At 35.9% G+C, this 27,420-nt stretch overlaps 1 protein-coding gene across 2 annotated transcripts; it reads right to left on the reverse strand.

Moving 5' to 3' along the window:
* Positions 1-5,510: 5,510 nt before the first annotated feature.
* Positions 5,511-27,140, reverse strand: LOC123546408 (uncharacterized). 2 transcript variants are annotated; one of them, XM_045332656.2, is made up of 13 exons: positions 27,064-27,140; positions 26,738-26,790; positions 20,224-20,331; positions 17,220-17,452; positions 16,518-16,662; positions 16,040-16,141; positions 13,269-13,973; positions 12,697-12,792; positions 11,465-11,527; positions 11,056-11,141; positions 7,562-7,621; positions 7,197-7,278; positions 5,511-5,693 (listed from the first exon to the last, which is right to left on the reverse strand). In XM_045332656.2, exons 1-13 carry the CDS (start codon positions 27,096-27,098, stop codon positions 5,569-5,571), a joined length of 1,893 nt encoding a protein of 630 aa, XP_045188591.2. In that variant the 5' UTR covers positions 27,099-27,140; the 3' UTR covers positions 5,511-5,568. The 2 variants fall into 2 exon arrangements, with proteins under 2 accessions (XP_045188591.2, XP_045188590.2); XM_045332655.2 differs by lacking the exon at positions 27,064-27,140 and adding an exon at positions 26,988-27,053.
* Between the last annotated feature and the right edge of the window lie 280 nt (positions 27,141-27,420).

Here is a 27,420-nt window from a genome sequence, read left to right on the forward strand (position 1 = left end):
CACTTTCATTTATTTTACCGAATTTGTCTAAATGTTTCAGATATTTGTTTGATTTGTATGAATTTGATATGTATGAATAATTTTATTTTTCAATTCAAAGCTGGAAAATTTAACGAGATAAAAAGAATTACATCACATTATACTTATGTACTTTAGGCTAATATGACCTTTAAGGTTACATCTGAATGAACCGCAGTATTGAAAAATATTATAGACCGGTCGCTTCAAAAATCCAACAAGTACATTTTCATTAATGTAAAATATGGAAAAAGGGGGAGGAAATGGTAGGGGGTAACAGACAAGTAAAATATAACAACACTGTAGGGCACCACCCAAGACAGACAAACACAAACGCACACACATAAGCAGGAAAAAAAACAACATTCGGGCACCGCCTTAAAATTCCGGCAGCCAAAATTAAGGTGGGCACAATAACTTACTCATATTAAAAGGAGAGGGGATGCCAAAGCAAGGGAGCGCAAATGCAAGGGGAAAGGATGGGGGACGATAGGGGGAATGAGGAGAAAGAGTAAAGAAACGCTAACAACAAACAAGACAACATACGCAACACAAAATACGAGACGGACAGAAAACAAATTGAAAATAGGGGCACCGCCTTGGAACGTTCAGTAACCTATGCAAGCAGACAGACATCGAATATAGGTAACAAGATAACACAGAGAAATATTTTGAATTTTACATCTAAATCATAGATGAAAGCAACCATGGATGGAACAAAAGAATAACAGAACGTCTCAAACTCTTGGTATGTAACTGATGACCAATTTTAGTTCTTTTTAATGCTCACGTTAAAGGATCAATTTCGTTCATTATGTAGGAGTCTAATGAATGCTCGCATAATATATCCGTATGGTTGACAAATGCATAAATAATTGAAACTGAGATTTATTTGATTTGAGCAATTCTTGTTTCCATTTAAAATAATTGTCGAATTAATTTTACCTTTCTAAAAATCAGTCTATGTATGGTAATTATTATATATGTGCTTATGTGTGTGTGTGTGTTCGGGTTTAACGTCTTTTTCAACAATTTTTCAGTCATATAAACGACGGTGTCTACTTGTAGCAGTGAGCACAATGCCCAACTTTATAGTGCTGCCTCACTGGAATATCACGCCGTAGACACGTGGCATGATACCCCACCCAGTCACATTATACTGACACCGGGCTGACCAGTCCTAGCACTACCCCCTTAATGCTGAGCGCCAAGCGAAGAAGCTGCTAGTACCATTTTTTACGTCTTTTATATATGTGCTTAATTGTTGTGTTTACCGTATAGACATTGGTCACTTTGTGTTTACCGTATAGACATTGGACACTTTGTGTTTACCGTACAGACATTTGTCACGTTGTGTTTACCGTACAGACATTGGTCACGTTGTGTTTACCGTATAGACATTGGTCACTTTGTGTTTACCGTATAGACATTGGTCACGTTGTGTTTACCGTATAGACATTGGTCACGTTGTGTTTACCGTATAGACATTGGTCACTTTGTGTCTACCGTATAGACATTGGCCACGTTGTGTTTACCGTATAGACATTGGTCACTTTGTGTTTACCGTATAGACATTGGTCACGTTGTGTTTACCGTATAGACATTGGTCACTTTGTGTTTACCGTATAGACATTGGTCACGTTGTGTTTACCGTATAGACATTGGTCACTTTGTGTTTACCGTATAGAAATTGGTCACGTTGTGTTTACCGTATATACATTGGTCACTTTGTGTCTACCGTATAGACATTGGTCACTGCGTTACCGATATAGACCATTGACATTTTGTGTTACCGATAGACCATTGGCACGTACTGTTGTACCGAAGAATTGGTCCTTGCGTTTTACCGTTAACATTGGTGATTTTGTGTTTACCGTATAGACATTGGTCACGTTGTGTTTACCGTACAGACATTGGTCACATTGTGTTTACCGTATAGACATTGGTCACTTTGTGTTTACCGTATAAACATTGGTCACGTTGTGTTTACCGTATAGACATTGGTCTATGGTTATTTTGTGTTTACCGTATAGACATTGGTCGCGTTGTGTTTACCGTATAGACATTGGTCATTTTGTGTTTACCGTATAGACATTGGTCACGTTGTGTTTACCGTATAGACATTGGTCATTTTGTGTTTACCGTATAGACTGGTCACGTTGTGTTTACCGTATAGACATTAGTCATTTTGTGTTTACCGTATAGACATTGGTCACGTTGTGTTTACCGTATAGACATTGGTCATTTTGTGTTTACCGTATAGACTGGTCACGTTGTGTTTACCGTACAGACATTGGTCACGTTGTGTTTACCGTATAGACATTGGTCACTTTGTGTACATGCCATACGTTAAAACTTTCTTTTCATTTAATCATATCTACCGCATGTCGCAAATTAATATGACAAACATTTGTGCTAAGTTTAAATAAAATAGGAGACGGTTATAAACATATGGTCCGGACAAGACGATACCGTATCTTAAGTCCCGTTAACTTCTCCTTACCTTGGCCTTAAGATAGATTGTTAATTACAAACATTGTAATATAAACATTTTTATTATCTCGGATTACAAAACGACGGCTTACGGACGGCTGTGTAAACTATACATACTTGTATTTTTTAATATAGTGTAACAAAGCAATGCCTTGGATAAGTTGTCTGGAGGTAACGAACGGACATACGGACAGTAAAGTTACTACACTAGGGTTTCCACCAAAAGGCGAACTGTAGTAACTCTTCTTATGATTGCTTGCTGTTGATGTTACTTACTAGTTATGCCGCAATGCAACGTAATATTCGCATTTAAGTAAAATCCCTAGTTGACAGATGGTCGGCAGGGGTTTGCTACTGATACCCATTTTTAAATTGTACGTATTTGTTGGTATGTGTTCAGTGGGTGTTAAGATCTCGTGTTTCTTCTTATTCTGTTTTAGAGCGATGCAAAACGATAAGAAATATATGATATACAAAATGTACTTGTACAGTTCGGTTTTGTAAACATAATGTTTTTAAACATTAAAGATTGCGTTTTGTAACCTTAACTCCGGCTTCCATATTTTAGTGTTTCTAGTATATGAAAAACGTGAGCTCAAGCTAAAACAAAACATAATTAAAAATTAGAAAGGTCATTTTGTAAGTAATCGAACTGTAGTCTATTGCACGTACACAACAACAGCGTTTCTCAAACCAAGCCCTTGTATGAATATACACAGTCAAACCTTTATGTAACTGTCAGAATAATTTGTATATTTGATATATTTCTAACGTAACAATTCAGCACAGATCGTGCTTGACTCATTTTCGCTCTGTCTTTGCTATAATTATAGTTGAATTGCTGTAAGTAATAAGATTTGGGTCATTTATGGACGATTTGGGTTATTTACAGTGATAGCTGGACCTATATAGCATCACACATTATGTTATATACAATAGTAAAAGGGAAACCAACTATTCGTTAGAGCAAATACTCGTTGTAAAAAAAACACACACACACACACACACACACATAACTAACTTACATAGATATAACAACACTGTAGGGCACCGCCCAAGACACACAGACGCACACATATAAACAGGAAAAGCGCAATTCTGCTAGGGTATAGACAGGTAGATAGATGTATCCAGCGATTAATATAGACACATCAAGGATTCAACTTTTAATTTATCTCAGTTCTTTGATAAGTGAACTATTGCAGCTACACTGCCAGGGCGGATATATTATATAAAGGAAGACGTTTGAGACTAAAAAGAAGAGTTGCAGTGTTGTAGCTAGGGTCGAGCTTTATGGCCAGCGCATAGAAGTTGAACCTTTACGTGATAGACGCTGAGCATCGGGAGGCTGAGACAGGGACATATGGTTTGGTAATCTGCTGAGACAGTAGGAGAGTTACCTACAGACGAGATTCAACGTTTTTCCCGAAGTACAGGCAAGACATTGGGGTCATACATATTTGGTAGTTTAATGTTATTTATTTTATGCTAACTAATGAAATACTGTATTCTATCAGTTAAATATTTTCATATTTCATCACTCACACTGTGAAAATATGAAATCTATATTTTCACACTGTGAGAGATATAGCTCCACCCCCTCATTACATTGTGTATGAATTTTAAATTATTTGCTAAAACAGGATGACAATTGTAATCGCACTTTGTTATATATAGTTTATTTCTCGATTCAAATTATTTTACTTAACGAGAATTTCATAACGTTATGCAACAAAACATAAAATACAATGGAACAGTATGTTGTATGCGTCTTTATAACGTCACAGCACGTCTGACGTCATGTCTGTTTACGCGCGTCTGTTTCCCGCGCTGAGATTAAAAATAGTTGCAAAATGCACATTTCAACGTAATTGAGCATAAAATAAAAAGAAAATTTGTTTGTTTTCGTGAATATGGAATATATCTCACCTCGAAGTGAGAAAATTTTCACATTTTCAAATTTTCTCACTTCTCAGTGAGATATATTCCATATTCACTCAAAACAAACAAATATCTTCTATATGTTACAGCACACAGGCGTTGAGTCTCCAGGAGTCAGGGCATTTATATTGAGTTACTGCTTCAATTAAGAGGACATAGGCTAAACCTGTGATAGGACTCGTATGTTGTTGATTCAAAGACATCGTCTCACGGGAACTTCAACAAAAGGACCAGCCAAGTATAGTGTCTACAGGCTTTAGAAGTTGGAGCTGATTATCTTTAGTTGAAGGTTGTTAGTTTAAAACATTGAATGTTTTGCTTGATCCCTGAAATTATCTAGCTCATAATTGAAATCATTTATAAATCATTGATACACGACTCATTTAGGCGGGGTAACCAGAGAGAAAAAGTATGCGAGATATATGGTCTCACTAGCTCTACATTTTAACAGAGGACATTATACACAGTTTGTCCGCTAGTTAGAGGCATAGTCACCTTAGCGATTGGACCAATTTCATTGCTCAAGATACTAAAGGCGTAGGCATTGCCCCGGGTCATATAACTCGTATCCTGACAGTAACGATCACCTCTGTGTGGTCTTCATTTACAGATGAGCTTCATTCAAATGTTAAAAAACACTGCTTCTGCTTATCAAAGAGTTGTCTTGACAGCATGGTTGTCACTTACAGAAGTCTCTGTTTAGACATGATCTTTACGATGGGTTTTCTTATTTGTGTCTGTGGCCTTAATCATCACAGCGTCACAATTATAGGTCACATGGCGACTTTCCAGCCTTTGGTGGTGGAGAAAGACCTGAGCTACCCATCAAGACATTATTCTAGGTACGAACCAGCACCTGAGAAGAACCTCAACCTTCCGTTAAGTCAGTTAGATGGCTTCCTCACAAGGAAGGTTTTGAACACATGGCGATCAGGGGCAAGAGATCTGAAGTCAACGATTTTAACCTCTCGGTCGGGAGCTAGAACATGTTTAACTGTATATCTATTTTGGAATAGCGGCAACAAGCTTGAAACTATAGTTCTTAAAAAAGACTGTCGCAGGCTTTGTAATCTTTGTTTATTGAAATAATTTATTTCAAATTATCTTGACGTGTTTTCAGCATATTTTGCAGGTTTTGCTGCATATATCAACAGCCATCTTCGTGTCACTGCATACGTCATATCCGGTGGATAACATAACGGCACACTGACTTTTGTCAGCACACTGCCCGGAAGAAGTCGCTGAAAACAGAGAATGAAATGTTACGAATAACAAGGAAATGATACATTTTAAAACAATGAATACTATGTATATGAATCATACATCCAAAACAATATTGTATTAGTTTATCGAGTGTATTCAGTATCAGACGTAATCACTGCATATATAATGCCTTTGTAAACTGGTGTTCTCACACTTGCTGACGGTGATATGATCGATTACATTCGTGTTCCAAGAATAATTAGGTAAAGAATGACAGCTTGATCATGGTGGCACCATACCGCTCAGAATGTCTTAACACTATCCAGTGGATAATAACAAGGTTACGATGTTTTTCAACTGCCTGAGAACTGCAAACCGACTTCCTTATTTTTGAAAAGTATGAGGATGCAACTCTTACAATAAGGCAAAGAAAAGTGCATACATAATTATGTGGTATAATAAATCTATAAATCTCTCTTCGTGCGAGTCAGTTCATGAGCAGAAGTGAGGAGTTAGACACCCCGCGTACCCCTAGCACCAGCTTAACAAGGTCTTTGAATACTGACCCTCAAATCATTTTTCGATACACCACGTCGTAGTAAGAGTACTTATTTATATAAACATTGCAAATAACAAGTCTACAGATTCACTATACTAAGTGGGGGTACAGCTACTCAACGAAAGGAAACTACGTTGTAATATAAATATATTGAAATTCAGTATTTAAAGGGAATGGATTCAAGATTTCATTTTTAAAATGATTTCTCTTTAAATTTGAAGATTGTTCCTACTGTGAACATTAGAATAGGGTTTTTTTTTTGTTTCTAAATTATTTCAAGCCATTTTAAAAGAAACTTATGGAACCCGTGTTGCCTCGGCAATAACAAATTCTTGCCATTTTAACAAATACGCCAAAGGTGAATCGTACTAAACGCCTTTATAATAACGACAGTTTACATTCGGTTTAAGTTTCAGAACCTTCTTAAAAAATGTAGCAATTATGTCCACATGCCTTAAAATTCTCTTATTTCTTTGTTGTCGTGCGATTTGGGGGTCAGTCCCATTTTTCTCTTTCAAGACCATTTTACAGATAAACCTGACACTTCGTAAAATGTTTATGACATTGCAGCCATATTATTCATTCAATGTGTTTTTGTTTGGTGTGTTAAAAGCGGATTATCACTTTTTAACCCTTACTCTGCTAAATTTCTATAATGAACTTGTCAGTCTTCCAAATTGAACAGTACCATTAACTGTTAAAAGGGGTGCTTACTAAAAAGAAACTAGTTGAATAGCGAACAGTGCAGATCATGATCAGATTGCACGGATGTGCAGGCTGATCATGATCTACACTGGTAGCAAAGGCAGAATCAATCGTGTCCAGCAAGGTAGGTGTTAATTTGACAGAAATATCATTAACAGTCATTACACGAGTAAAACACAGACATTTGCAGAAAAAAAAACAAAAAAAAACAAATTACTGTTACAGTTTTAAATAACTGGAATCTCTCATAGTTTTGCTGACCATAAAATAAACCTACCTGAACAATTATCATTGCAGAGATAGGTGTCACAGCACTGCCAGCATTTACCATGTGCTAACCTCTTTCCTGCTTCACAAAGCTGTATCATAACAGTTAAATGTTCACTTAGATACAAAATTGCTGAAACTGCACTTAACATTTTATCAAATTATGTATTATGCAGTTGTGGTAGAAGTGCAAAATTAGGTTATAAAAAGAGAATTGAAAACAAAAGAAACAACATGTATTTTATAGTATTCAAGAGCATGCAAATTCCTTTAATAAGTATATACAATTTTGATCCTGAAAACTTAAACGAATTCGGCAATTCCAAAGATTTATATATTTAACCAGACAGTCGCAAAGAATTGAGAAACACTTACACTTTTCTCTAGACATTTGGCTATGTATTTTTTGTTGCCGTCTTCATACAAGGTGCATACCTAAGTAAGAGTAAGAGATTCAACAAATTAAATCTTCTTAAGAATACTGGCAACGTTTAAAATGTAAAGATTTAGAATTAATTACATTTTTTTATAATGATATTCGTATACATGTCCCTTTTTTTCACTTGTCATTATTCATATTTCTGCATCAATATCGTTACAATATTAATCATTTTGTAATAATAATAGTAATCGTCATCATCATTATTGCAACTACAGTCAAACCTGTCTATAAAGACCACCCTTGGGAGAGCCAAAAAACGGTCTTTATTGGGAAGTGGTCTTTATTCACAGGTTAAGATACACTGTAAATGTTAAAATGGGAAACAAAACATGTGGTCTTTAGAGCCAGGTGGTCTCTGTTCAAAGGTGGTATTTTACACAGGTTTGACTGTACATGTGTATATCTATTATCATATTCTATTCCGACATGTTTAGCTGACCGAAGTGATAAGGATGTGCCGTTTTTTTTTAGTAGAAAGATCTTGCTCCACTAGCACTTATCCACCGTATCCACAAATGAAACCAGTGTTTGAACAACTTTGGACTGTGGTGTATTGTATAATGCCTACGAGTGAGCAGACCATTAAAATGTTACTTCTAATCTGAGATGGTCACCTAAAACTCACATAATGTCGACAAATTTTGTTATTCATATGAAATATATTAAATAAATAAATAAAACATTTGAATCGTACGATTTTACAAGCTGTGACCAAACAACTTTTGTTGAAAAGAACGGGCAGTGTTACTTTTAAACTGTTAAAGATATACCCATAGAAACGTTTACCATACTGTACTGGGGATAGCCGTATTATGTACTGAGGATAGTTTCAAAGTTTACAAATGTGTACTGAGGAAAGGATGTGAAAAAGGGATAAAATCAGTATTCTGATTGATAGTTACACAGTTTATTTACAATGTAACTATTTCGAGTCTTTTCATTTACTCCAGTCTTCTGAAATATTTTTCATACGTACGTATATCACTTAATATAAAATGACCCAAGATATTGAAGAGTATTGCTTGATCTATTTCATCCGTAACACGATTCTCCGTGAATGTCGGCTTTATCTATCAATATTTCATCTACACTTTACTCTATGAAAATGTCAACTACAATGTACATGTACACATTATCTTAAAGGTCTCATAGGGTGGTAGTAGGATCTTTTGAATTTTAGGATTTCTTTAATTAAGTCATTTTAATGGCAAAAATGAAAATTTTCCGTGTCGAAAATCGGGTAAAATAACATATAGGAGAAAAATTCGAAATCTACATTTTTAATAAGGAAACTTTGCTTCAATGCTAACTTAAATATCCCAAAAGGTTAGTAACAATTTATTCACAAGTTTTTTTTAAGGTTAAGGAGTATATCACCAAAACACAGAACTATTCTATAAACGAACAACATCGTTACCAATCTTTTAACTGACCTTTACATGTTCTGCCGTACTGTCCCGTACTTAAAATATTCTGAAAAAGTTGTCCCCGCCTTTGAAAATGAATGCCATTTGTAAAAATATAAAAATAAACAATTGCTGAAAACTGTGTTCCACCTAGTTATGTGAAATTTCAACACTCGCACGCTATTCAAATGCATCAAAACGAACATGTTTAACAGTTCCTTGAAAATGGTGAGTTTTTAAAGGCGTTTGACTGTCCGGAAGTGGGGCCCATTTAGGCAGTCATTTTCCGGAATTCAATGTTTAAATCAGGATATTGACACTTGTTTTGTAGAGTAATATATACGCTATCATTACAAACACTACACAACATGTGTCAATATACTGATATAAACATTGAATTCCGGAAAAGGACTGCCTAAAGGGGTCCATCTTCCGGACAGTCAAACGCCTTTAAAAACTCACCATTTTCAAAGAACTGTTACACAAGTTTGTTTTGATGCATTTGCAATAGCGTGCGAGTGTTGAAATTTCTCATAACTAGGTGGAACACAGTTTTCAGCAATTGTTTATTTTTATTTCTTTGCAAATGGCATTCATTTTCAAAAGGGGACAACTTTTTCGGAATATTTTAAGTACGGGACAGTATGGCAGAACATGTAATGGTCAGTTAAAATATTGGTAACGATGTTGTTCGTTTATCAAAAATTTCTGTGTTTTGGTGGTATACTCCTATAGAGAAATCAAGGCAAACATTGTTACGGAAAAGTTGGATTAAATAGTAGATTTTTTTTATTGCTGCTTAGGTGATGAAGTAAACATTTCACATCTCTGGAACTTTCAGAGATATATAATAACTGAATGATAGTAACATTAAAAAGAAATAAATACAGAGAATTGGTATATCCCACGGAACGAGTTTTCTGTCCACAAAAAGGTGAAATATTTTAGAAAATGGATATCATTATCGTCTCTTTACTACAATTACGAAGCTGAATCTGTTTACCTTTTTTCAATAAAAGCACTTCATTTCTAAAGTTCATGAACAAAAACCGTATTTCTACTTTAAAGTGGAATTATACACATTTTTCAAGTAAAAAATCCGGCTGAAAAAGATGTGTGTGTGTAAAAAGGGTGGAGGAAATTATAGTTTTTAACCCAATATACCAAACTCTTCCTGTTACCTGTACGAAATGATAAGTTTCCAAATATGACTTTTCTTATTTTGACTGGGGCAGTCTTTTTACGAAAAGTCAAACTGCACGCAGAAGTTGCTTCCCTTCAACTTCAGAAATCTCTACCTATATGTAAGGGAGATCACTGCGTAGAAGAACTAATATTTTATTATTCCGATTTCTTTATTTCTAAAGCATCGACTTAAAATACTTTCGCGGCATTACCGTTAATTTAACATTTAAATGCACAGCAACCAAAAATTGCTTTTATACAACATCCACCAAAAGCAAACTCTGTGCAGTAAGATGCGCATAATGCCACTTTAAGTAACAATGACTTTGACCCACGGAATCCAAAATACAATGGCCTATAGGCAAGCTGTTTAAATATCGAGAATATGACACTTATTAATTTCGAGCAGAAACCATTTTTCTGCTCTCTATGTAACAGCAACATCAACCAAGTAAACAAAACGCATAACATTGCTCATTCCAAGCACCTATGTGATTTACAATGAAATACCATTTGTAAACATCATCCTAAGCGTCATACGTTTTGTGTAACTTGGTAGATCAAATCTAAACTTTGGCTCACGAAATACGGAAACACGGACGGGCTTAATCGCTGATTGTGAATGTCAACCACAAGCGTTCCTTCACAAAAGAAGGAACAACCGATTTTAGCGTCGTAGGCACTTTTCCCTGAACTACTATAAACAAGAGTTTTAGAAAGAAGTAATTTGACATCAATGGATCCATGTAAATCAGAAATGAATGTAAAATGGCTATTTCAGAAAGAATTTTGTTTATATAATTATATTAGTAGATAAAAGCATTCATACTAATTACCTCCCCTGTCTGACATCTAGTATGGGCCTTGGAACCTCCAATGGTCGTTTCGTTAGCATATGTATAACAGACTGGTCGGTGGTCAACTAAATTTGTTGCAAAATAAAACTTTTTTATGGAATAATTGTTTGCTTTTGACATGATTTTGCAATAATACAGATGTGATAAAAGACGCAACGCGATAGTGTTATAAGAAATATTTTAATTTAATCACGCTAGTATAATAATAACTCACTGACGCAAGTACCTTCATATAAGCATGGCAATAACATGTTTCATCTATCTACCAAGAAGTCATTACATTATTTTCTAGCAAATACACAATCGAGTTATTATAGGAATTCTTAATATACCACTTCATTGATCTTGCTGAGAATTTGATACAAAAATGTACAAATACATGTATTACCTGTTGTACTCGGTGTAGAAGCCGTTGTCAAAGGTGCCTTTGTGAAGGGTACATGTACATGCTCTGTAAGAAATTCATTAAGTCTTTTAAGTTAAACGAGGTGACGCATTTCATATAACGATACGTTTCTATAAAAGGCCACTCTTAATATATGTTTGTTAACCAGAAACTATTGCTTATAAGCATTTTCAGCATTAGTTCTAAAACATACAATCAAAGTTATTAAGGCTATGTACAGGATTTTCTTACATCTTGTAAGGAAAGGGATAAACATTATGAACATGGCATATGTATAGCTTGTGCATGACATGTGCATTGATTTCGTTCTTTCTTTCCCGGGGTTCTGTGTTTTTAATTATTATGCTAAATAATGCAAAACTTAGCTGATATGGTAACTTCATTTCTTACGTCGCGACATTTCATGTTTTGAGATAATAATAGCTTCCCCAGTGGCAAATGAAATGCACCGTATTTAAACACAACACAATAATGGCATCAGACTTGTTTTTCTTGTCAAACGTGGATCTTGAACTCTTTTACTATATACCTATCTGAATAAGAGCCAGTCATTCACTAATAAATATAAAATTGTTGGGACTACTATTTACTTTAGCTGTGGCGTTAAATACGAAGTAATAACAGCGCCTCGAGTTTTTTTACCGTTTTAAAACGAGTTTGCAGCCTTATTTGAATAAAATTATAGTTAATTTTAATTGAACACAAGAAATGAGTAAAGAACGCCCCTCGTGAGATCCAGGCTTGGGAAAATCTACTCGAGCCGAATACAACATTGCAGATTAAGGTACCTTTATAATTTGTCCTATTATACCTCTAGACATGAGAACTTTCGTATGTATGATTTTATCACAACTGTATGCAATTTCATCCAAAGCATAGAAGCGACCAGAATGCAAGCACTCCTTCAGTATGTAAATAAATCGATGTTGTTTCTAAATCACTCCTTATTCTCTAATTACTTTATTTTTTCTTATATATTCAGCTTAAATGTTTTGAAATACTTAATCATGCACTAATATTCACGACTAATATTCAAGTAAAATATAGGGTGATAACTTGACATTTGTTTCGTACAAAATAACAATTATACTAACAGAAAAAGTAAGGTACTACTCGAAATTTAGCAGATTTTGTCCATTTCTAAAGACTTGCCCAGGTACCGTTACAGTTAGAATTATTACAATATACCTATTTATAATTTAAAACAATCTTACGAGGTGTAGGCTGGGGTCCATGTGTAGTTGTGGCCGAAACTGGTGCTGAGGTTGTTGGCTGTGGCATGGATGTCGGTGGTGCAGGTGTGAATGGGCCTGTACATAAACTAATCATGTATATGTTTACTTACAGACGATTTGGCATATACTCTTACACATATAATTTACGTAAAGTTAGACCTTCATGCCACGTTAATCCATTAATGCAAATACAGATTAGACAAAATTGAATAGTGTATGCCTTTTGGTCCAGAATAATGACCTTAAACATAGAGGTTTCAGCTTTGGCCTTGTATGCGATACGTCATTACCTCACATAGATAATTCGAACAAAAGTTACAGTCCTTTCAAGCATAAAAAGTTTTTTTTAAAAGATATACTCGAAATTTCAGCGTAGTCCTAATATCCGTTCGTTTATCCACACGGTTGTGAATGCATACTGCAGTGAGGAGGAATGACGTGTCGTCTAGTTATTCTTTAGCTTCGGAAGATAACTACATTTGAATTTCACCTGTAATTCAAATGCTCGCACATATAGAAATAATTGTTTTAAATAATTCTTATCTACGAACCTGTCATTCCCAGTTTAGACAAGGATTGTGCCGGTGCTGGGTACATATTCAGTCCACCAATTGACATGTTCATATTTATGTTGACATTCGTGCCAACTTTCAAGTGGCCGCTACCCAGTCGTAGGGGAACCGTCTGTGTATGGGGTGTGCTGTGTGGTTTGGGCTGGCCGCATGAACCAACAAGTTGGTTGTTCACATGGACATGAGCGCCCATTTGTGGATGCCAAGATGTCGAGATATGATTTTGCTGATTTCCTAAATTCACATTTACTGAAACACTCCATTTGTGAGTAAGGGTGCTTACGACAAAATTGAGGACCTTTTGAGCAGTATGATAACTCAATGAACATCCATGATGACCATGTAGGTGGCCACCGTTAGAGTAAATATAGTGATGTCCATGGTGATTGTGCCCGTGTTGAACGTGCATTGACGTTGTGAAGCCATGGTGATGGTTCGTTAAACCATGCATGCAGTGGCTATTACCATGGTGATGGTGGCTATGGCTGTACTGGCAGTAGCTATGGTGACTATGGTGGTGATCATGATGGCTGTGGAAATGACAGGAGCGCCCGTGGTGATGGTCTCGTCGACGGTTTTGCGAGAGTGTTACGTCACCAACGACGTCAAACTCAGCGTAGGGGGTATTTAGTTTGTTGTTTGTTATGTCCATGAAACTGTAATCTTGCTGCTCGATATCTTTAGCTGCAAAAAGCGAGATATAAAATAGTTATTTTGTTTTATTAAATACATTTATACAGTTTGTTTAATGAACGGTTATTCAGAAATCTTGTAATACTTAAAAAGGTGTTCCTCCTAATAAAAATTAGTGATGATTTGTATTAGTAATAAAATTTTCAATAAGAAATTCTCAACGACTATCAAAAAGTCATTTGCTAAAATTTACGAGAAAGACATCAATGTGATGGTAAGCACATTCTATGTAAAAAACAAGCGAATGAAGTATTGTCATGCAATAAAAAGGAACCTAATGTTTTCTATTGTTATTTATAGTAACAACAAAAGGAAGTTAATCCTAAAACAAATCTATATTATATAAGTCTTCGTATAACTTTTAAACATGTATATTTAAGTCAAAATACACCTAACATTGGATGTAACATGCATGTTAACGTTGTACCACAAAAAAGTGGTCTCGATTGTTTCCTACAACCAGTAATAAAAAGGTTACAATATAAGCTATTTATAGTAACAACAAAGGGAAATAATTCTAAAATCAAGGGTGGTAAACATTTTTGCCAACTTACATCAAAATCCCTCCAGGAATGAAGAAGAAATGCTCTGGACAAAGTTAATTTTGAATTTTACATTTTCCCTGTTAGTGTAACCTTGACCTTGGATCTAAGGACCTGGGTCTTGCGCAAAACAATCCCTCTCATGGCGGTGAACATTTGTGCCAAGTTATATCAAAATCCCTCCACGCATGAAGAAGAAATGCTCCGGACAAAGTCACACTTGAATCTGACCTTTGGCCTCTAAGTGTGACCTTGACCTCAGACCTAGAGACCTGGTTCTTGCGTATGACACTCCGTCTCATGGTGGTGAACATTTATGCCATCCCTTTAAGGATTGTTGAGTTACAGACTGGACAGGGGGAAAAAACCTTTTGGCCTTTGACCTCCAAGTGTGACCTTGACCTTTCAGCTAAGGGCACGGGTTTTCCGCATGACATGTTGTGACATGCAATGGATCTTAAATCCTGTTGTGCATGTTACAGACCGGACAAGAAAACACTTTTATGGACCTTTGATCTCCAAGTGTGACATTGACCTTTAAGCTAGGGTTTTTGGTGTTGCGCATGACACGTCATCTCATCATGGGAACATTTATGCCAAGTAATATTGTAATCCCTTGACGGATGGCAGAGTTATTGACCGGACAGGAAAAAACCCTGTTGACATTTGACCTTCAATTGTGACCTTGACCTTTAAGCTAAGGATCCGGGTTTTGCGCATGACACGTCGTCTTATTATGGGAAATGTTTGTACCAAGTAATATTAAAATCCCTCTATGAAGAGTTATGAGCCGGACACGAAACAGACTCTGTTCATGCCATGTAAACATTTGACTGCCAAGTGTGACCTTTACCATTGAGCTAGGGGACTGAAAATGGTGCATGACTCATTGTCTTATTATGAGGTATATTTGTGCCAAGTAATATTAAAATCCCTTTATGGGTGGGTTAGTTATGGACCGGACAGGATAAAAGCCCTGTTGACCTTTGACCTCCAATTATGACCTTGACCTTTGAGCCAGGGGTCTGGGTTTTGCGCATGACACGTTGTCTTATCATGGGGAACATTTGTGCCAAGTAATATTAAACTCCCTTGATGAATGACAGAGTATTGGACCGGATCCGAAATTGCGGACGGACGGACAGACGGAAAGACGGAATGATGGATGGAAAAGTGCATTCCTATAGTCCCCGAAACTGGTTTTTAACCAGTAGGGGACTAACAATAACGTTTATAGTAGACCAGATATAAGATTTGCCAATTTAATGCATTGCCAAGTGCCATGATTTGTTTTTCCAGGTAAGAATAACGGATAGCATTGTGTGTTACATTTACCACACTGTCTAAATTACAAGGAAATACTCTTTTCTATAGGCAAATGATAATTGTGCATTCACTTATCCTTAATTAATGTTACTACTGATAATTCTATGTTTGGTAGGTGTATAGTTTTGTCGTTTCCTGAAATGTCCTAGTTATGAGTATACCCCTATATTCATTACGTTTTGTGTTTACCTGTCATATTGCAGCGGTCCCCGACAAAACCTTGGGTGCAAGTGCAGAAATTTTCTCCGGCGCATTTCCCCCCGTTCATACAATATCCTGGTTGACACAAACCTAAAAGAAACATTCTGAAGCTTAATATAACTCCATATCTAGGAACCGAAATTCCTGAATTCAAAACAACCGAACAAATAAAGATATATCTCGAAAACATAACTTTTTGCCTTGTTCAATTATTACAAAATGTACTGATACAGCGATCAAGTCGCTGGCATCAAACTGGAATGACAATATCGTTGTCATAACTTACCCTTATGTACAACGTATTTAATATAGGATATTTTCTTTCTGGTCTTGGTGCCCGTGAATCAAGCCAAAATTTACGGGTGAACTAACTTTGGAAGAATTTTCATGTCAGTTGGGCAAATGACTTTATCTATATATGAATGTGCCACTGAATGAACAGCAATAATAAAAAGAACAAGCTTACTGTCTGCCCCACATCCGACAACAGCAAATCTAAAACATGGATAGATGTTGTGTGATTTTGGAGTTAGTGTCAGAATCCTGGTCACCAAAGGTGGATCAAACTTTAATGTCTTTTCCGCCGACATTCCGTTTAAAGCCGGTAAGTCCTAGAGTAAATAACACGGACAACAATTATTGAAAATAACTTATTTTATTTGTAGATTGCGCTTCGATTGGATTGCAAAATTAGCGCAAATTACAAAATATCCAGGTGCATGAGGCCTTCCTTTTTTCAATAAAATCTATGAAAAGATCCTACAGAAGCATAGAGAGCAATATAGCTGCGAAACAGCAGACTCAGTTTAAAAATTGAAAGGACTCGAGACATTTTTGTTCAGAAGAATTTATGGTAATGTAAAGATATATAAAAAGCCTGTTGTTAAAACAATCTTTCTACTTCGCTATTCATTACAGCGTGTGGGTCAACAGAGAGTTCGATAAGGTCAAGACGAGTTTTGTGTTCTATAATCAAAGATTTGAAACAACGGTTGTTACGCAAATGAAGTTCATTAATAAAAATTACTTGTTCCTGTTTCGCTTCTTTACAAAAGCAAGGACCGGGAACAAGCGCAGTCTTCGATATAACAAAAGACTCAATACACATGATTTAAGTCATCCCAGCAACACAACAATAAATAAAAGGAAGAAATAATAATTTACATACTTCACCATACGACATTAGCGTGTTCGTGTTATCTCCAGGGAGAACATACTGCAAGTCGAACGTCTCCAGGAACGCTTCTGTTCCAAAATTGTGCGTCGCTGCCGGGCAAGACGCCAACGTTGTCTGAAATACCAATCCATGTACAGCGATGGCTCCAGGCAAGTTGATTTGGATTTTAGGATTATTGTCGTGTGGGTTCGGGCACCATCCGATATATTTCCGACTTGGTATTGCTATATTCAGAACATAATTTGACTTGAAAAAGAATTCAAATTAACTGCTGAAAATGTCAAATAATCTGCAAATGATTGTATATCACAGCAGTTGCACGAGAGGAGCTCTTTGAACTTCTATAAATCCAAAATATGTATGGCATATCAATATCACCTCACTGAGAGTTTAAAGTGGTCATGTGTAGATAAAACTAGTAATGACATTTATTTTGGTATTCTATAAACTATTTTACTTTTCAGTGACATAGTTCTTTGATGGGATTTTTTATTAATGATCAAACTAAATCATGTATTTTAATATAGAGAGCAAATTTATGTCATATCATGTGCATTGCAGTTTTAAAAATATTGTTTGGGCTGTATGGGGAGGTGAATAAGTTTTACTTCTGTCTATTATTATATATTTTTGATAGAACACACGTCAAGCTTTGTGACTTACTCTACTATAGCAGGCGTACTACAGCTAGCTGTCTTAGCAACAGAGACCGATCAGAATGGTTTGAATCCTAAGCGTAATAATTGCATGAAAGCAAAGCGTATTTTGTTTGTGATGATTGAAAGAAGACAAGGCGTAACTTCGTTGTGATGATGGAACGAAGGCAAGACGTATGTTTGTGTGATGATGGAACGAAGGCAAGACGTATGTTTGTGTGATGATGGAACGAAGGCAAGACGTATGTTTGTGTAATGATGGAACGAAGGCAAGACGTATGTTCTGTGTGATGATGGAACAAAGGCAAGACGTATGTTCTGTGTGATGATGGAACGAAGGCAAGACGTATGTTCTGTGTGATGATGGAACGAAGGCAAGACGTATGTTCTGTGTGATGATGGAACAAAGGCAAGACTTATGTTCTGTGTGATGAGGGAATGAAGGCACGACGATTGTTCTGTGTGATGATGGAACGAAGGCAAGACGTATGTTTGTGTGATGATGGAACGAAGGCAAGACGTATGTTTGTGTGATGATGGAACGAATGCAAGACGTATGTTTGTGTGATGGTGGAATGAAGGCAAGACGTATGCTCTGTGTGATGATGGAACAAAGGCAAGACGTATGTTCTGTGTGATGATGGAACGAAGGCAAGACGTATGTTCTGTGTGATGATGGAACGAAGGCAAGACGTATGTTCTGTGTGATGATGGAACGAAGGCAAGACATGTGTTCTGTGTGATGATGGAACGAAGGCAAAACGTGTGTTCTATGTGATGACGGAACGAAGACAAGACGTGTGTTCTGTGTGATGATGAAACGAAGGCAAGACGTATGTTCTGTGTGATGATGGAACGAAAGCAATACGTATGTTCTGTGTGATGATGGAATGAAGGCATTTGGCGTAAGTTCTGTGTGATAATGGAACGAAGTCAAGACGTATGTTCGTGTGAAGATGGAACGGAGGCACTTGGCGTATGGTCTGTCTGATGATGGAATGAAGGCGATATGTATGTTCTGTGTGATGATGGAAAGAAGGCAAGGCGTAAGTTCGTTGTGATGACGGAATGAAGGCAAGGCCTATGTTCTGTGTGGTAATGAAACGAAGGCAATATGTATGTTCTGTGTGATGATTGAATGAAGGCACTTGGCATATGTTCTGTGTGATGATGGAGCGAAGACAATACGTATGTTCTGAGTGAAGATGGAATGAAGGCACTTGGCGTATATGTTCTGTGTGATGATGGATCGAAGGTAATATGTATGTTCTATGTGATGATAGAACGAAGGCAAGGCGTAAGTTTGCTGTGATGATGGAATGGAGGCAATACGTATTTTCTGTGTGATGTTTGAATGAAAGCAATACGTACGTTCTTTGTGATGATGGAACGAAAGCAATACGTATGCTCTTTGTGATGATGGAACAAAGGCAATACGCATGCTCTTTGTGATGATGGAACGAAGGCAATACGTCTGCTCTTTGTGATGATGGAACAAAGGCAATACGCATGCTCTTTGTGATGATGGAACGAAGGCAATACGTGTGCTCTTTGTGATGCTGGAACAAAGGCATTACGCATGCTCTTTGTGATGATGGAACGAAGGCAATACGTATGTTCTGTGTGATGTTGGAATGAAAGCAATATGTACGTTCTTTGTGATGATGTAACGAAAGCAATGCGTATGCTCTTTGTGATGATGGAACGCGGGCAATACGTGTGCTCTGTGTGATGATGGAACAAAGGCAATACGTATGCTCTGTGTGATGATGGAACAAAGGCAATACGTATGCTCTGTGTGATGATGGAACAAAGGCAATGCGTGTGCTCTGTGTGATGATGGAACAAAGGCAATGTGATGATGGAACAAAGGCAATACGTGTGCTCTGTGTGATGATGGAACAAAGGCAATGTGATGATAGAACAAAGGCAATACGTATGTTCTTTGTGATGATGGAACGAAGGCAATGCGTATGCTCTTTGTGATGATGGAACGAAGGCAATACGTGTGCTCTGTGTGATGATGGAACAAAGGCAATACGTATGCTCTGTGTGATGATGGAACAAAGGCAATACGTATGCTCTTTGTGGTGATGAAACGAAGTCAATACGTATGCTCTGTGTGATGATGTAACGAAGGCAATACGTATGTTTTGTTTGATGAAGGAGAGGTGTACGTTCTGTTTCATGATCGAATGAAGTCGATACATCAATGGTATTTTTTTCAACCTTCTGTTGATGCAAAACAATCGGTTGAATGACATAAACAGTAAATCATTTACATATAATAGGGCTGTACAAAATGATATTTTGAGGTTGCTAGTTTAGTTTGTACCTACCTGAGCAGTTTCTATTAAATATGTCCCCTTCCTGATAGTAGGAGTCTCTGGATGTGGCCATTACCGAACCTTTGTGAAGGGGAATACGCTGAGCTATGCAACTTCCATCTGAAACATCAACATGTAACGTTATGTTTTGAAAAGGGTTCACTTTTACAAATAGAAATGCAGATATCTGCTATTTCATACTCTAATAACACCACTTGAAACTGATTTTAGATGAAAGACTATGGAAGATTATTTATGCAAAAATTCTATTATTGTATTTGATCAAACGCTTTATGATTAATGACAACTATTATTGCATTTGGTAAAGTGCTTTATTGTTGATGACAAACATTATTGCATTTGGTCAAATGCTTTATGATTCATGACAAACATTCAATTGCATTTTGTCAAATGCTTTATGATTGTAGACAAATGTATGTTACGTAACGCAATTTTGATGAATATAAACACTATATGCTTGGTGTTTGATAACATACTTCCTGCATAGCTCTAATTCAAATGTTCGCATGCATATATTTCTATTAGTCTGATGCACAGAATAAATCAACTGTTTGCATGTATGACCATACTTTGATTTTGTAAAGTAGCTCTTCCATAATGCGTTTGCATTAATTACAGTTTTAAATAGGAAAAAAAGAAATTTCGACACTTGGCACAGCGACAATGCACTACCCACCATACACTAAGTTCCTTGACTTCAACGAAGCCGGGAACCGGCAAATTTTGATAAATTTTAACGCTAGGGGCGCCACATGTCCTAAAATTATAAGGACTGATCCCCAGGCTTGTTCAATTGCCATAAAGGAACAACAACGAACAAGTTCTTTTAAATTGCCAGTATGTTTTAAAAATAAAAATTGTTTCTCACTAACTTGCTTACAATCTATCCAAACAACATATAGAGTACCTTCCATGTGAAAAAAAAACTTACAGAAAATGTCATAATCGTAAAGGAAAAAAATGTGAAAATGAAAGTAAGATAGATCTCCGGTTCTAAATTTAGCGCGTTCAAACGCGGTTATTAATAAAATCCGGCCCGGCCCAAACCACGGAAATAGCCGATTCTGATAGTACGGAAACCATCGGAAACTTACGGACGGAAGGCTAATATAATTACGAATGATATCGTGTCGATATCAACTTACATATTTAGAATTTAGTAAAAAAAAAAAAAAAACACTGAACTTTATGATGCCCGCGAGGAACTTCTTTGATGAATGGGTTAAAACTGCGTGTTCTTTCTGGTTGCAAAAACGTCTTAATATAATTTGTAAACTTGTACACAGGAAATCGTTATACATAGTGTTGTTTTGACGAGCCTTAACTTCTAATAAGTTTGCAAGTGATCTCTGAATGAACTGACTTACTTAAGTTATATTCAAATTAGTTCAAAACTATATAGAGTAGAATCGAGATACAAATTTTACCTTTTTTCATTTTTGTACAGATGTCTCGTAAACCGGAGGTCGCGGGGTCGAATCCTGTCAGCGGATTTTGACCGTGACTCCAACAGTCCCTTCTTCCGGTGCGAGTACTGGTTACTTTCCAGGAAGCAGTCATCGAGTGTATTTCACATTAGTTTGTGAACCAAAACTCGACGCGAAAAAGAAATCTTTTAAATGGGAACAAAATTACCACTTAACTGCACTCAATATACAGAACGATTCACACTGTTTCGTGAAAAAAGACCAAGTAAATTTGAACTTGTTAGGTTCGTTTGGATATTTACCAATGCTCTACACTTTCAGATTATGAATTTAGATACTTCAAATTAAACTTCAATGGTTAGACATATCTTGCAAAACTTTGCAATTTATTTAGGTTGATTTGATATATTATTGTATACAGAATGCCTTTTCAGTCAGTTTGCTAGTGCTCGGCATTTTTGATACATAACAACTGAAGGATCGTTTGAGCTCGCTAATCATAATTTACAAATAAGTCTCGAAAAAGCAAAATAAAACTTTGAACGGATGTTGTTTCTTCAAATCTCACAAATTTCTTCATTAAGATTTTTTTTTTGTAAATTTATCAATATCACAATGTACTGCAGACGATTTACTCTAACACTGCTTACTTTACTATGGTTACGTGACCACACCGGAAGTGAACTGTACTGATCTATATTGAGCAGTTTTAAAATGCTGTCGCATTCTGAGACCTTACGTTTTGTGAGTTTTTCATTGGTAGAACCAAACCTATTGTAAATATGCAAATAAAACTGTTGCTCTTCTTTTGTATATACCGAGTAATTGTACGATAGTTTGCAGTTTTTTACGAAAGATCTGAGTGTAATTTTTCAGCTGTAATTGGTTTGTTAAACTGCCCATGTGTGGCCAAATCCATAAAGCATCTCAGAAAAGTTTTAACCTTACAATTTTTTTTCAACTTTACGGTAAAGAAAGTGTAATGAGCGGGATTTTCCAGAAACAAGTTGCATCCTTCATAACTTGTTTAAATAATAGTAAAAGTTGATCTTCACCCGATATTGCATTGTACTGAAACTCCTTACGCAAATCGCGTCGAGAAATCACATTTTAGCTCAACCCTAAATATAAAAGTTGTGACGTTTCTGTTTAAACGGAGATTAATTTATTTTTGGGGTTTCCATTATATCCAAAAAGTAATTATGTTTCTTTTGGGGTATAGCAGGCCCATTAAAACCTATATTTTTTTCAAATGGAATGACTAAGTAGTGTTTCTTTTTTCACAAAAAATAGGCCGGGTTCACACATGTATAACACAAGATAAAGTAATTTAAATCCTATGTATAAATAAGCGCATCGTCTTTTAATCAGTACGAAAGTATCGATCTCTCATAGGGAGACACGAAAATGTAATATCACATGCGCAGAAAAAAAAATAGCGTTGTTGCGCATGTGATATGAAATTATTGTTTATCATTAAATCTATATTTATAGTCATTTCCATTGTTCTAGATGTAGTCACATGTTCAACGATAAAAAATCGTATTTTCTCGAAGGCGGAGACAAACACTCATATTGACCTCCAGCTGTGACGTCCACACGTTATTACGTTAATTAAAACAATGTGACGTCGTATACAGTTAACCACGAAAGATGACCTAAGGCTGCAGACATTTGTATCTAATGTTTATACTTATGAGTAGGCTGGATTTGATAATAAAACAATTGTCGTTTTTATGTGTGGTCGATATGTGGATTTATCGACCTGTTAAAGCGATATCAAGTCGATAAATTCGCTCGAGGTTGATATTGCTTTTATCAGGCCGATAAATCCACATATGAGCCAAGCCATGAGAAAACCAACATTGTCTATTGCGATTAGTTTTTAGTTTATACAAATGTGTTTTAGCTCGATTGTGATGAAAGCTTCAAGCTTATTGTAACCACTCTCGAGTCCGCTTCCTGGAAAAACCAGTACTGGTGTCATATGAGAAGTCATGGTCGTGACCCCAGTGGGGCTCGGGAAACCCCCGACCTCTGGATTGAGCGGCCAACACCTTATCCACTAGACCACCGCTCCCTATTGCGATTAGAGAAACCGTTAGCAAACGGCATGGATCCTGACCAGACTGGGCGGATGTTGGTTTTCTCATGGCGCGGCTCATATCGACCTCACCAAAAGGCAATTATTGTATAATATCACATGCGCAGAAATTGAAAATAACGATTTTGCGCACGAGATATAAAAACGCTTATGATATATTATTCAAGTTAAACTAATGGGAAAAGTGCATTGGACATTGTGTGGGGTATAATAATTTAACATCTGAATTGCACACATTTCAAACAAAAAAGTAAACATTGTGTGAATAGTTGTATAAGCATATAGCAAAAGCATAGTTCGTAGTCCGACCGGACCGGTTTTTTTTTAATTCTGTGTTAAAAAGATATGCTAGTATTATTTCAAATATAAAAGAAAGAGAAATCAAAAATTAAATAATCTAAAAACAAAAATAACGTTAGCAGTAAATTGTTAAAACATGAAAGTTCATTGCTATCACTACCCTCCCATTTATTCGTATTAGATATTTACCGTTTTTTATTGTTTTGTTTTAAACAGACTGAGCGGACATGTTTCGGTGTGTGTGTGTGTGTGTGTAGGGGTGGGGGGGGGGGGGGGCCGGGTTCGAAACTTTGCGACCGATCTTTCATATTTTATACTCCAGTTCATTCATTTCTACAACTTACTGTAACTCCGGGTATCATCTCCATACAAAATCACCCGGTTTCGTTTAAAGCTAAATCATATGATTTATCATTTGAGCAACATTTTGTGATATTTTGTTTTCAGTTTTCTTGTATTTTTAGGAACAAGACCCATTACATAGAGTTATAAAACCTCTTCTGGGAAAAGTTTACTTTGATATTTTTTATGAAATTTTGTAAATTGCCTCCCTTTAATATGAAAAAAATGTAAAAAGTGGACTATGTTTTTAGATTTTGATATAATTTATTAGTTTATTTAGTTTTATATTCAAATTTGAATACTTCAACAACCTGAAACAAATGGCAAGTATGAAAACAGCGCATAGCTTCGTAGTTCATCTATTTTCGATCTATCTTGGTTGCGCAACCGAGATAGGCAAAAGGAGTATAATAATAATTTCATAAACTTACATTTCTAGTTAATTTTCGCAAAATGTGTACTTATCAATGCAAATCTTTGACAACCTTAATATAAGAGTGTTTATATTCATATGTTCCCTAAGACAAGACATTTTCATAAATTAAAACTTAATATGCTAAAACGCTATCTTGGTCGGGCAACCAAATTTTATAAATACTTCCAGTGCACGGTATAGACCCCTTCGCCTTATGTCACATCGTTAAGTGTAAAATAACGACGTACATTTAACTAGCCTGTCCAGTTCTGTTGAAAGTATCCTGCAAACTGCTATCTCGTGTCTGTCCGGTACACAAAATGACACATCGACTGCCGAACGTATTACTTCTTTGATTGAGTGTGATTCAAATATCTTGTTATTTTAGGTCTTCGCTTATGTCAAGTGCAATACTTCATCAAACATACGTATCATCAATATCAAATACTTTGCTTCTACTTTTGTAATAATGAAATAAAATACACATAATGGCCTTGATAAAGATGACGGTATCACCATTCGTAATTATATTAGCCTTCCGTCCGTAAGTTTCCGATGGTTTCCGTACAATCGGAATCGGCTATTTCCGTGGTTTGGGTCGGGCCGGGTTTTATTATAACCCCGGCTACCTCTTTCTACGAGAGTTTCTTGAAGGGATCAGCTATTAACTGTATTCTCAAATAAGTAAGCTGGAGTTATCGTTCTTCATTTAAACGAAAATGGACCCAGCTAACAAAATATGAAGACATGAAATTACGTATATGAATAAGCATAAAGCGCAATACAGAAATCGTTGCTCTCTTGGCATTACACAAGTACTTAATGACATTACAGTGTATGCATGTAATCACTGTAATAAAAACAGTTGATTAACAATGAGAGAACGTATTTGCTAACATTTAACTAGTCTCCAATAGCCCAAATCAAGTAAATGACTACCAGTTCTCTTTTGGCACTTGGCGTTAGAAAAAATATCATGAAGCTATACATAAGATACTAAGGATTTTGGCATTTAAAGCATTAATTGGTTTACTTATATCCATATATAAGTGATCTAAATTGCAACATGTAGCATGCGTTTGTCATCAACAATAAAGCACTTTACCAAATGCAATAATAGTTGTCATTAATCATAAAGCGTTTGATCAAATACAATAATAGAATTTTTGCATAAATAATCTTCCATAAAAGACACTCTTTCATCATGATTCATAGCCTTAAGGAATTCCCATAAATATAGGCATGCTTTCTATTAGCATTGACTAGCCAAGAACAGATTCGTAGTAACAAACACTAACACTCTAGTTTATGAATATGTTTTTAAGTTGATTTGATACAAATGTGACTTTATTTTGAGAGCTTGGCATATTAAGTTGATATTACTTTATCTACCTCATACTGGTTGACTTCAGCTCGACAGTGATGAAATTTGATGCTTATTTGAATCACTTCTTAGTTCGCTTCCCGGAAAACCAGTACTGGTTTGTTTTACAGCTTCTGATGACCAATCCGTAATGGCGCAGTGCGAAGGCCTTGTCGTAATGGCACACATTGTTTCATTATGAATCTATGTGTGCCATTATGGCAAGAAAGCGCAACCAAGCCGTATATTAACCATTTAATGATTAAAAATCCTAAATATATTCACATGCATTTTTCCAAGTTCGACTTATAGGAGTTTCCTAATAATTGTAATAAATATTTGTTACAAATTTGGTAGATCAGTATAATATATGGAAACCGTGTTGCACAGTATTGTGAATGTTCCAAATGAGTATCTGATAACAATTTGCTATAGACAAACTCCATATACAGAAATGTATCCTCTACAGTAAATCTTCTATATAACTAAGATTGATACGAGAATAGTGTTGAAAATAAATCTTGAAATGACGTCAGACAAATTGTAATTCTTACCTGTAGTGACTACAGTCATAGCGAGTAGAAGGCCTAGCAATAACTCCATCATTCTGAAATATACAGGAGAAAAATGAATTAAAATTGTCTGATTGTTGAAACTATTAAGATAAGAAACTATAACTATGCTTATATTCGTATTTTGCCTTAAATCAAATGATAGATAAAATATAAGCATAATTAGCTCCATAAACAGCTTAATTTGGTATTTCACGTTAAATATTGCAAGAACATAACATATTAAAACAACATAAGACAACTGCACAAATCTTTCTACAATTCTCTCGGCAAAAGTTGCCCTAAAGATATATATTTGTTAAGTTAACCTTGGTCCCATGTCATCAAAAATCAGAAAGTACATGTATATATGATAGGAATCTGTATTTAGACAAATTCGTGTAGAATCTTGGCCTTGCTGATGTAACAGCATTGATAAATGTGGTGATAAGGGGATATAAGAGAGGTCAAATGAACACAATAATTGTGTTCGGACTAAACTTTCACCTCTAGACGAGTTAATATTGTTACATTGGTCTATCTTGATAGATTAACGATTTTTTGTGTGTAAATTTCAACTCTATTTTTACAAAGTATTGACAGAGCATTACCTTTAAAGTTCTCCAATGCTGGCATATTTTGGATGCAACTTCTCACCATATTTTATAAGCATTCTACCTATAAGA

The sequence above is a fragment of the Mercenaria mercenaria genome, chromosome 9 (assembly GCF_021730395.1).
Source record: "Mercenaria mercenaria strain notata chromosome 9, MADL_Memer_1, whole genome shotgun sequence".
NCBI lineage: Eukaryota > Metazoa > Mollusca > Bivalvia > Venerida > Veneridae > Mercenaria > Mercenaria mercenaria.

Coding starts and splice junctions, on each gene's coding strand:
- LOC123546408 (XM_045332656.2), bottom strand. CDS start 27,098: ATGTACTTTCTGATTTTTGATGACATGGGACCAAG. Junction 26,791..27,063: donor TTTGATGACATGGGACCAAG/GTTAACTTAACA, acceptor TGTATATTTCAG/AATGATGGAGTTATTGCTAG. Junction 7,279..7,561: donor CCAAATGTCTAGAGAAAAGT/GTAAGTGTTTCT, acceptor GTTATGATACAG/CTTTGTGAAGCAGGAAAGAG.